The following is a 12,679-nucleotide window of genomic DNA, read 5'->3' as shown; positions in this document are numbered from 1 at the left end:
TAGTCAGGATGGACGCACGGCCTCCACACAGGCCATCTGTGAGCGCCACACCCGTCACTTGACACTTGACACTCATGACTCTGTTAAACATGCCTGGGCAGCTTTGATCAGCAAACCTAAGAGGATCATTAGCAAGGAAAGGGAAAATAACAGAGAAGAGGCATCACAAAGTGTCACAGACTGTAGACAGTCCATGGCAGGAGTCGAAGTGTTGATGCTATTATGTTTCTGGGGGACGGTTCAAATCTACGGAGAAGGTTAAATTTGGGCTCCTGTCATTGACTTCCTTTAAGGTCTTGAGCCAATCATTTTACTCATCTAAGTCATAGCTCCTCATCTATAAAATGGGGATAATGATTTAACTTCTCTCAGAGGGTAGTTTAAAAATTCAAAGGCGTAATGCTTGGCACACTAGAGGCATATGATACGCAAAAGCCACGGTTGTCATTATCTTCAGCTCTTGGCTGCTTTCTCTCCGTCCCCAAAATGCAGACCTCATTATATAGCTTCAATAGTGGTCTCCCAAGAATGGCTCTGCTGCCTGCCTATCAAATGCCCCTAGAGATGAGACTAAGTGACTATAGCTTCAGATTCCCTGGAGAGACAAAGGAGCGGCCAAACTCTTAAATTCAAATTCACAGAGAGTCTTGAGTCCTACAGCATCCTTGAGGAAAAACAAGGCAGAGGGCATCCAATGGGAAGAAGAGGAAACATCTGGAATGTTCTCACAGAACAATGAGCAAGTCTTTGGGGTGCAGCCCCAACATTCCATGCAAAGCAGCTGCCTTTACTATTTCTTCTGGAATCTTTTTTTTTTAAAGTGGTTAGAATAATTGTTTCCAGTGGCATGGATAGAGATATTGATCTCTTAAAGGCCACACCTTCCCAGCACCTCAGGATTTTTGCGTCCCCTGTGTTTTCTCTGCCTCCATGGATACCCACCTCCCTTATCAAAACTCCATTCAGAACCACAGCCCCTTTCCTCCTGCGACTCCTACAGACTTTCCCACAAGTGCTGGATGCTCCTTTAGAAGCAGGAAGGTGAAAGAGAAAAGGGAAACCCTACTGCAAATGGCAGTAAGAGAAGATGATGAAGCAAGGAAAACCACTGGGGTCAGGATTTTTTTTTTTTTTTTTTTTGACAAGACAAGCAGCATGGTCCAGAGGCTCCTAAGAAAAATTAAATGAATAACTTTTTCTTTATTTTAATTCAGTATGTGTGGGAATATCCCAGAAGCTTCTGCATAATCAGAAATATAAGTATTCTCCTAGAGTGCACTGACAGTCACATCTAATTAATTGCTGCCTCCTCCTCAGAAGTGAGCAGCTCTGTTTTATTCTTGACAGTTAGTACTATTAATCCTGTTTAACAGGTGTTTGCCTGGTAAAGCATAGGTTTTTTTTTTTTTATCCCTCATGCCAGTCTGCTTTCTGGGATGTACATAGGAGAATGTCTCACACTCTTTGAGTTTGTGAAAACTATACTTCATATTTTTTTCATTTCTCTCAACTTTTGCTAAAGATTTAGGGAGAAGCCTAGATGAGATAAAACAGACTCATGTTAAGCAGCATGACAAGACTTTGCTTCAAGGAGCTTTGAAACATGGAAACCCCTATACTCCTGTGTATTCATTTCCTATTGCTGCTATTAGAAATTACCACAAAATTAGTGCCTTAACACAACACAAATTTCTTTTCTTACAGTTCTGGAGGTTAGAAGCCGAAAATCAAGGTGCAAGCACCAGGTGCAAGATGTCTGCTTCCTTGCCTTCTCCGGCATCCAGAGGCCACCGAATTCCTTGGCTCATGGCCCCCTCCCTGCATCTTTAAAGTGCATCACTCCAACCTCTGGTTCCACTGTCACATCCATTTTTTCTGACTTTCACTCGTTTCCCACTTATAAGCATGCTTGTGATTTTGTTAGGCCCACCAGCACAATCCGGGATAATTTTCCTATCCCAAGATCTTTAACTTAATCACATTGGTAAAGTCCATCTTCCTGTGTAAAATAGTGACAGTTTCCAGGGATTAGGCTGTGGACGTTTTTGAGGGGCCATTATTCTGTCTCCCACACCATGTACCATAAGTATATCTCTACCAAGTGCAGGCAGCTTTCATTTCATTTCATTTATTATCTCATAAATAGTATGCTTTGTAAACAGAAATGTATGTATGAAATGTACGTATCTGGAAACAGAGTATTTAATAACATGTAACTGGGAAGAGAGGGGTCTATGTGATTCCTGAAAAGCTTAAAAAAATAAAGTAAAATAAAAACCTTAATTACATCATACTTTTTGGACTCAGTCTTCAGTGGTGTATGTCTAGCATTATACGTGTTTTTCTTATTTTTTTTCCACAATTGAAATCACAGGTGATTGGCTTAAGTCAGATGAGTGTCTGAAGCTGAGGATATCTAATGATATGCATATTTGTTTAAATTATGTTAGTTTTATAGGACTAATGCTAACTTTCAACTTTCCTTTTATCTTACAAAACAAAGTACACAGTAAAAAATTATTCAAATAATCTCACAAAGACTACAGTACTGCTGAAACTAAACTATTGTCTAACAGACAGAAGCACCAAAATGTCTGTTCATCAATGATGAACCAAAGTCAAAAATCAGTTTATGAGGAATTTCAATTCTAATGAAATAAAATTAAACGCTTTCAGAATGCAAAATTGGATTTGTATAGAAATAAGAGACCTGAAGTAGGTGTTTTTGTTTGGTTTGGTTTCCCTTCTTGGACAGAACGCCATATGAAATGTTTCTTTTATCTGCTAAAATATCACTAGTCTTAGACTAGGGTCATTTACATAACCATCAGGAAAACAACAAACCTACAACAGTATTTCCTTTAACGCTTAAGAGGCAATATTTGATAAAGATGTAACATAACTGAAACGAGTATTAGTGTATACTCCCTTTTTTTAAAAACGGAAAATAGGTAACACTAACTAGAGTTCTATTTAAATATTTGCTTGGGTCTGTATCTAAATCTGGGTGCTTTATTATAACACATGTACACAGTAAATATCTCCTCAGACCATTTAAAAATATTCTTCCTTCATATGCAACTGTAAAAGGGGTGTAAATGTAGCACTTACCTGAATGGATGCATGTGAGGCTGGCATGAGATGCATGAAATTCACAGCCAGCACATGGTAAAGAGTCAGTAAATCTTAGCCATTTTCATTAATAAGCAATAAAAAACAGGCCACACATATGGAAGAAATACTGACTCTGCTCTTTTTCAATCCATTCATTGTTAATGCACTTCTGTTTGTGACATTACCTGTCCCACCATTGTTTCCCAGCAGGGTCCCCGAGGTACATCTGCAGGGTGCACAAAATAGGGGGGCCCAGTGCTATTTCCACTGAGTGACGCATTGTAAGCCTTGATCATGTTGGCTTCCCAAAGGGTAATGTTGGCCTTTACTAGCTTCTCCTCTTCAATCTAGAAAGCAGAGGGATGGAAACAAAAATGAAGACAACAGATTTCAAAGGCATTTCTGGCAATCTTGAGACTGGGAATGATGGCAAGGACAACCCAGACACAAGACTTACCTTGTTGTTAATCTCATCCATCAAGGCAAGAATAAATACATACAAGTTGCCTAAAAGAAGAGCAAAAATGCGCCCCAACAGCCATTTCAGAGCAATGAGGGGATGGTAGTCCTCCAATTCAGCAAATAAGTCAAACAACGTTGGACAGAACATCCCCAGGAGGGACATGACCATGTTCATCTACAAAAAGACATAAGGGATGAACTAAGTTAAATGTGTTTAAAAATTATCGTTTCTTTCCTTCAGAATTTGCAAGATTCCAGCTAGATTCCTTTGATATTTTATAAGACTAAAGATTATTTCATGCATTTAAAAAATTTGATCTTAATAAAACAACAAAGACAATATTCAACTCACATTCTCAAGATGTACATTTGCATGAGCTTGTGGATGTGCCAGTAATAATAGTCTGTTTCCTGGTATAATGAGGGATGCAATTTACATTACTCTCTATGCAGAGAATACATAGTTTTACAGGGTAAAACATGATATGGTTTTGATTCTGATACAGTTCACAACAAGATTTCCCAAGGAAATGGAAAATGATCTGCTTAAGGAATGAGGTCCAAACTGGAAATATTAATTTGACAACCAGCCTATGGGCTAGTTTAATCAGTTAGAATGGATCAATTCCTTGAGATGGGCTCAGGATTAAACACGGAGCTTGGGGGAATGCAAGGTGCCAGGGGCAAAAAAGAAAAAAAGAAAGAAAGAAAATGGAATGGGTTTTATCAAAGAAATCAGAGAGAATGTTCAGAGAAACAAAAGGAAAATATTGGAATAATGTTATCAAAGCCAAGGTAGAAAAGTTTCAAAAATGAAGACCTGGTTTATAATGCCAAAGGTAAGATAATTACGAAAGAGAGAGAGAAAAAATGGAAATATGACAAGCAGGAAATTTGTGGTCCTTATCTCTAGACCGATTGGCACACATTATTAGGCTAAATTAAGTCAAAGGAAAGAATACAGAGCATGTACTACTTTTATAATGAGGGGGAAAAAACCTTTAAATAAATTTTTAAAAAAGGTTCTGGCAATGTCTTTGCCTGAATACCTGGCTCAAATTGTCACCACTAAACAATTCCTATTTCCCCTCATAGACTCCATGTTTTGAATGATTAGAACTACCAGGCTATATTTAGAAAATAATCATCAATAGTTTTTTTCCATTTTGATTAAGAACATTATATAAATATGACTAGCAGGAACTAAAAGTCAGCATGACATAGTATAAAATCAGCATGATATAATTTCAGCCTAAAGTCAAGTCTTGGCAGAGCCTGTGTGATTTTATATAAGGTAAATTTAAATTCTGTTTCATCAAATTTGTAAAGTTATTCATGAATTCCCCTTATTACCTTTCTCAGTCCCTAGGAATCAGGGGTCCCCTAAGACAGATGTTAAACAGGTTCCTATAAAGAATCACTCTTTTAGTGATAATTAGCCATCCTTTACTATAGCTCATTTATACAGAAGTGTGATCAATATGAACTGTGGGCCAAAGTGGCATAATAATTTTGCCTATAAATACTATCATAAATGCAAGAGATAATTTTGAAAGCAAACTTAGGAATGTGTTGAGGTTCTCTTTTGTTTTATATAAACAACGTAACTACCTAATCACTCTCTGCTTTACAGGTTTCCATGGAATGTCTATGTCATCATGTTCTCGTAAATGTATGGTCTCCCATCTCCAGTGTTACTGCGTCTGAAATACCTAGAATGTTTTTGTTTGGAGCCCTCTGCTGTAAGTAGGTTCTACCATTTTCTGTCCAAGATTTTTCTGGGAAATTCTATGCTTACGAAGACTTTCTTAATCTGTTTGGCCTACCAAGGCTCTGCAGAAGTTTCAGTGTGGAAAGTCTAAATCTCCACACACTTTGAAAATGTCCAAGTTCAAAGTGATGCCCCATCGTATTCTGGAATGTTTTATGAAAAGGAACCCCAGCAACAACACATGACCAACGATTTCCTGATTCTAAATATTTACCTCTGACTTTCTCTCTTGGGCCTGCCAAATGGGCAGATACCCTGAAGACAAATCACAATCACAGTATTTAATTCCTGGCAAAGAGCTGGCCTTCTTCATTTGAATAGCATTTTTCGGGGGAGGAAATGAGGTAGAAGGAGGAAGATGTGGAGAGGTGCAGTTAGGCTGCTAGTGAAAAAGAGAGAGAAGCCTAGACTTGCCCAAAGCAGGGGAGGCAATCTGAATATTTCCAGTAAGATAAACATACAAACTAAAAGCTTAATCATCACTGCTTCAAAGAATTCAGACAACAGTTGGATCTTTCCAAAACAGATGTAAGATCTACAGAGAAAGCAACATAGGGTCATAGAGAGAGTACTGGGCTTCAGCTCAAGATTCCCAGATTTTAACTCACTGTTCTCTGACCACGAACGCATCACCTAATCTTCTGAGATTCATTATCTCTGTCTATAAAATACACTGTTCGGAATAAATGTGTCCTAATCTCTCTTCCATCTCTACCTTTCTCTAATGTCACAAAGTGAAAAACAGACAGATAGTAGACAGATTTGGAAACAAGGCTACTACAGAGTGGGAAATGTGCACCAGGGTTGGTTCACTCTCAGGGCAGGATGACGGACACAGGTAATGAGTGGCCAAGTTTCATGTTCCAGCATTGAAGCACAACCCACAAAATTTCAAATGTCTGGTTCTAAGCACATAAAAAGCATGCAGAGACGAACTTCATTTTTTTCCCACCACCCAAGGGTGTCAGGATCTTGCTGCGCAAATTCCTGGGATCGCTTCACAGCCCAAAAGATGAGGTATCCACTCCCGCCAAGTGTTAGAAACACGAAGAAGTTAGCAAGAAACCTCAGGAATCTGATCAAGTGGATGTTTTCTTCTACTTGGGCTGCTCGCTCTTCTATTATGGCTTCCTGTACCCAGGCAAAACAGAAAAAAAAAAAAAAAAAAAAAAAAGAGAGAGAGAGAGAGAAAGAAAGAAAGATCTGAGCTACAAAAGGTATCATGAACTCAGGAATTATTTTTGCAAACATCAGAATGTGAGCATTGAAAATGTGAACTAAATCTGGGATTCCACAAACCAAGTGAATGTTTCCAGCAAGTGAGAAAAAGTAAGAGAAAGAAGGAAGAAGTCTTACAAACAAGCTCTGATTGATCTAATACTATGATAGTCTTCATTCTAAATCCTATTCTAGTGCAGTTTTTTTTAAAACTACAAAATAATACTTTAGAGTCATTTTAAATATTGGGCTAATGTATTTCTGTAAATAATTAGTGAGCATTGTTCTATTATTTAAAATATCTGATTCTGATTACTAATGGTCAGCTATTTCAAGCCAATGGCATTGTTTTAGTACCAAATTTAGGGAGAAACAGTACTGTCATGGGTAATCAATTATTTTCCAGTCATAATCAGAACCCTCCCCAGATACTGGTGGGAAGAAATGATGAGTTAATCTTGCCTTTAACTGTCAAGATACTTTGCTACCTAGACCCTTTCAAATGGCTCCAATTTTACTCTTAGAAATACCAAGAAAAGGCTCTTCAAGTTGGTGTCTTTACCCTAAAGTTCATTGCAATAGAGTTGAATTTGTTGTCTGCTGTTTCAGGATTGCCAATCAAGTAGTCCCAGCTGGTGAACACCTTCCAGCTGAAGTTGAAAGTGTTGTCATCACCACCTCCATCATCACCAATATTTTTGGTCATCCTGTAAAACAGGAAGTTTAATCCAGCAGCCAGAATACAAGCAGAAAGGGAGAGGTTAGGAAAACTGGGTAAGCAATATCTAAAAGACATACATTTTCAAACAAGTTTGTTCTAATAACCAGAAAATAAAAGTTTCTTTAAAATTTTTTTGGTTTGTTTAAATTTTTTAAACTGTTCATTTTCAGGCCTTCAAGATGAAAAGACTACTGATCATTGATTTTAACAATTAAGCAAGTTATACAAAAATATGTACTTTTTATTTGTTTTCCTAAGCTGTTTTCTAAAGGTCATATACTGAGTTCTCAACCTTTTGTGAGATAAGGAACTCTAGAAATCTGATGAAAACCATTGAGACCCTCCAGAGGGAAAAAATATGTATAGACCCTTAAATTGTTGTATACAACTTTAGTGGTTTCCAGACCTCCTGAAGCCTAAAGTTGGCCTAATCAGGTCAGGTCAGGAAACTCCTACATAGATTTCAATTCCTCTTAGAATCTCCCCATGGAGTGCGTACACAGAATGTATGAAAATTTTCCATACTCTACAGCTCTCAGCCAAAAATCAAGATTTTTATGCAACCTAAATGCCAAGTGGCTACATATACTCTAATCAGTGATTTTTTAACATACATATATATATATATATGTATTTTTTTTTTTTGCTTGGAGAGTTTAAAATGCATTTACTTACAGGTTTATTTCAGTGGTTAGAGATCTATATTCCACTTACTTCACTTCCTTTTTTTTCCCTTATCACTTTAAATAGCAAATTAAAATTTCATGTGATATATATTATAAAATTGTCTCATGAGGTTTTGGTTTTTTAAATATAATAGTGATATGGAACTGAAAAAGAAAGGGGCACAATGACATAAAGCTGACATTATAGGTTAGCAGGCATCTCTAAGGTCACCTAAATTCCCCCACTGTTAGTTCCACTCCTAACAGAGGTTTATATATTTTAAATGGGCTAATGTGTTTGAAAAATAACCAAAAATAATTATTCCCTATATCAGTCTACCACTTCACCATTTGCAAATGGTATTTATGTGTACTATCATATCTGTCCTTCTCAAAAACTTAACAAGAGCTCAGGGTCATTAATATTATTCTCTTTTTGCAGATGGGGAAGCTAAAGGGTAAAATCATGAAGTGATTTGCTGAACACTAACCAGAAATAAACCACAGAGGTGGGTCAAGGGCTTAGGTTTTCTGACTTCACTTTGGTGCCAAAGCTAAGACACGATGACATAAAATGCATTTTTGTAGGTCAAAAAGAGTTGAAATAAAACATTTCTGATGGCTTAACCTAAGGAGAAAATTATTTATCCGATTAAGATGTCACCACGTCTTTTTTGCACTGTCACTGAGCAAAGGGCAGGGCCTCAAGTAAAGCTAACCACTTGGGAAGATAAATTTTGAGTGGAGCTTTGTCACTGGCAAAACTCTGCAGCTGTAGACAGCCTTCTAGAGAAAGGAGCTCTAGCTGGACAGACCAACTGGGAACACCAAGCATGTGGGAATTGACAAGAAAGGGAGTGGATTACTAAAAGGAGAAAGGAAGGATACTGAAGACAAACTACAGTCACAACACATTTTTGCCGAGAGGTGGCCTAGATGGCTATAAAGTATTCCATGCACAGCCCCATCTCTTGTCTCTAGAGGAAAGAAGTGTACATACTTACGAAAATTCTTCCTTTTTCAGAGGGGCTACACCTTTGAACTACTATATTGTTGAGAAGCAATCTCAACATATCATTTGCAAGGAAGGAAAGAGTGAAAGAAGAAAGGGTCTAAAACTAGGGTGACCAACCATGTTGGTCTATCAGGAACTGAGTGGGTTTCCAGGACACAGGCCCTTCAATGCTAAAACTGGGAGAGTACTGGGTCAATAAAGTTAGTCATCCTATCTTAAAACTCCAAGTACTTTCTTGGGTTTTTATCTAATTTTCCTCCTAATTTCCCTATTAAGTAATCAAAAATAGATATTTGCCTCCTTTGTGGATGAGGATGCTGAGGCAAACAATATGGGCAAGGTGGAAAAGCCCATCAGTTGCCTAGCTGACGTTAGAACTCAGTTTCCCTTGATCTGAGTCATGTATCCGATAAATCCTCTCATGTTTATTCCAAAAATGAATTTGTCTGGGGGTGGAAAGGAGGGGTGGGGGGAAGAGATGATAAAGGATTCTGTACAATCATTTACATCTCATCAATTGGTTTTCTACTAAGCTTTGTCCCCAGGGCTAGGAGTCAGGTAGGTTCTCCTAGCCCTGGGGACAAGCTTTGGAATTGTCTTGCCATATAGGCCAATGAGCTTAAACCACTTGCCAATCAGGTAATAAGCAACAGAAGGTCCCCTGCCAGAGGGAGGGACCTAAATCAAGCTGGTTTGGTTGGCATAACATGGCTGAGTGGTTATTCTGGTTTTCTTTTGTTTTGTTTTTTTAATGAACAGGGACCAACAGGTTCTGCCTATTGAGCTGATTCTGCAAATCACAAACCTCTGTGCACACAAAAAGAGGGGTCAGCAGTTCTTTCCCTGTCTTGTTTGCAACATTGATTCACACCTTGAAGTATAAAAAGGCACAACTTTAAAACATGCTTAAACACAGGGTAGGCCCACAACCATCAGTGTGACCCAGTGAGATGATCAAAGGCCTGCACTTGTGTTCAACCCTTTCGTTTGGGAGACATAGTCTGACATTAGTGTCAGTATTAAAACCACATTTTATGTCTTATATATTCTGCATTCTCTAGACATGAAACAGGAAAATATTATATCCATTTCTCAAATTAATTTTCCCATTTGATTCTAGAAATCACTGCTTGCTCCCCAAGAGACCAATGAAACTTACGCTCTAAGGACAACCAGAAAGCTGTATCCAATGCACATGATCCCCACCAGGAAATAGGAGAGTGGCAGTCTGAAATTCATCCATCCAATTGTTCGTTTATTGTTGTAATAGCCATAAAAGAGGACGGAATATTGAGCCAAGCCCTAAAATCCAACAACAAAGCCACTTAGATGCTGTGAAGAGCAACTCAAAGAAAAAAGATCGACTTTTAAAAGGAGTAACAAAATAACATTAATTTTCAAACTTGGGAGATGGCTCTGACACGAGCTTATTGTTTTGCTTTACGAAGCGACAGTTTTTCAGCTGCCACATCGATTGAAAGCCTCTTGGTTCACTTAAAATTCAAGGATTTGTAAATAGACCAAATTTTTAACCAAATATAGGCTTGCTCAGCTGTGGAGCCATTACCGTGAAATGCCCATTGATTGAAACATCAAAACACACTTCATGGTGTCGTCAGATTTACAGTTTTAAGAGCTTGCTTAATATTGGGGGGAGGATCTGAAACGTGCTTCCTCAAAGTGTCATGGCAGGTTTCCACTTGCAGTCACCTGAGACACAGTTAGATTGGTTCTCTATAAACCACAGAGGCCATGTCTCAGCTCACACTTAGCAAAAACAAGGAACAGATGAGATGACATTGGAACCAATCTCCCCAACCTTCTATTCATCTCTAATAACAAGCATGTTTATAAATGCAATTATTTGCTCTTTCCTAAAAATTATCTGCCAGGGTTGGAATCATCATCTTACAAAGCCACCTGAGTAACTGCTCTCTAGACACAGAACACTGGCCTATTTCGATGCTGCTTCCCTTGTAATTGTCTTTATCTTTCTCTCCTCTCATTCACTGGGTTTTTCAGTCTTAGCTTGGAAGCACTGTTTCTGTATTACTATATATCTACTTCCCCAGCATCTCTCTGACTTCATCTCTCTGTAATAACTTAAAACTACTATGCTTTGTGAAGTGAGAAGATAATAAAGTGCCAATGTGAGGCTTCCTCTTGAGATCAAGTGAGTCACTCTTGAACTTTAGAAAATCCAACTGGCTGCCTTTAACATCATTTATACCAGGCCAGGGACTTTGAAGCCCCCTCCTGAAGAGGGTAGGAGAAGAAGAGGGGGAGGAGGGTGAAAGAGGAAGAGGAGAAAATCTCCTGGATGCTAATTCCTAGAGGAATAATTAAGAGATGTGATTTAGAAAATTACCTTAAACAAAGCTCATGCCTAGCTCTAATCAGAGGCCAAAAAAGATTAGAAAAAACTATTGCTTTCAAATTTTGTGGCAAATTTATGTTTTAATACTCTGTAAAAATAAGCAGGAAAAAAAAAATCTCTGGAAAATCTCAGAAGAGCTCATGGGAGGAAACAGGATCAGGATAGGATGAGAGGGTGTATAGGCAGAAACCAAAGTGTTTCCCTGCACCACCCCTGTCCATAGCTGCATTTTTTCAGCTCAAGAGAAAACAAATCCAACCATAAGAAAATAGGGGGCTCAACAACTAATAGAAACTTTAAATAGGGGAAGCAAGTAGACTAATCTCGTATTCAAGATAAGAAACCAAATAGACATGGATTGGCCAATTGCTCAAGATCCCGCATCATCCCAGGATAACCATTGGGAGGACGTCCCCACAGTTTGGACCCAGTTTGAGGACATCTTCTTGTTTCATACTCATCTAGTTAAGGGCTCTGCTTCCTCTCAGCTATTTTAAATTCAGTCTCCTTCTACCCCATCTCAAACCGTCAGACTGGCCTTTCCATCCCAGGGCAACAATAACAGAACCTGGTAAGTATAGGCACTTGGCCTCTTGCCTCGGTTTTAAGATAGCCTGAACTGTTTCTTTTTTCCCTGTAAATACAATGCACATCATTTCCCCAGACTCCTCTATTTTCCCCTGCAACTGATCCTTACTTCATTTCCTTGCCACCATCCTTATACTTGGTGATAATGGTTTCAGGAATAAAAGCAATCAATAAATCTTGTTGAGCATTTAGCTGAACACCTTACTTCATCTCACAGAGTCTTCACAAGAACCCTCTTGAAGTGGCTGCTGTGAGGGGCAAATCCATATACTTCACCACTGTGCTATACTGCTTCACTTGTGCTTTCTTCACCTGCCAAGCCATGTATCATGCTAATGCCACATCTACCCTGGAAAACAAAGAAACAAGAGACCCCCAGGCCCCTGGATTGGTCCAGAGTGGTGTCAGGACCTCTTGGAAAGGACCTGGACACCACTATTGAAAAAATTTCAAAAGGCCTCATCTCCACATACACAAACATTACAACCTAACACCTTTTCCTAATTCATAATGACAGCACTGGGATTAAAAGACCCCTCCAAAATAACAGAGAAAGTAGATCTATAATAAGCATCTGGTGAGCTTGTTATATTAGCCCAACAGCTACTGGGGCATCTAACTCATCCGGTGTATGTACCATTCAGTGTACGTTGAATGGCCGATACTTCATAAATATTAGGTCACAACCAAAAGGGATAAGGGCCCTTTCTTTGGAATCCTGATTATTTCACAAAGGTTTCTTCAGTTG

At 38.6% G+C, this 12,679-nt stretch overlaps 1 protein-coding gene across 11 annotated transcripts in view; it reads right to left on the bottom strand.

The window, feature by feature from the left end:
* TMC1 (transmembrane channel like 1) overlaps positions 1-12,679 on the bottom strand; it is a 314,121-nt gene that overhangs the window by 30,176 nt on the left and 271,266 nt on the right. For all 11 annotated transcript variants that reach the window (XM_074361703.1, XM_074361710.1, XM_074361704.1 and 8 more), the window contains 5 exons: positions 10,126-10,268; positions 7,128-7,272; positions 6,284-6,478; positions 3,572-3,751; positions 3,300-3,461 (listed from right to left, as the gene is read on the bottom strand). In XM_074361703.1, coding sequence (XP_074217804.1) covers positions 3,300-3,461; positions 3,572-3,751; positions 6,284-6,478; positions 7,128-7,272; positions 10,126-10,268 — 825 coding nt within the window. The remainder of the gene's footprint in view (positions 1-3,299; positions 3,462-3,571; positions 3,752-6,283; positions 6,479-7,127; positions 7,273-10,125; positions 10,269-12,679) is intronic.

Source organism: Camelus bactrianus, chromosome 4 (assembly GCF_048773025.1).
Source record: "Camelus bactrianus isolate YW-2024 breed Bactrian camel chromosome 4, ASM4877302v1, whole genome shotgun sequence".
Taxonomy (NCBI): Eukaryota; Metazoa; Chordata; class Mammalia; order Artiodactyla; family Camelidae; genus Camelus; species Camelus bactrianus.
This window is presented reverse-complemented; position numbering and strand designations above follow the sequence as displayed.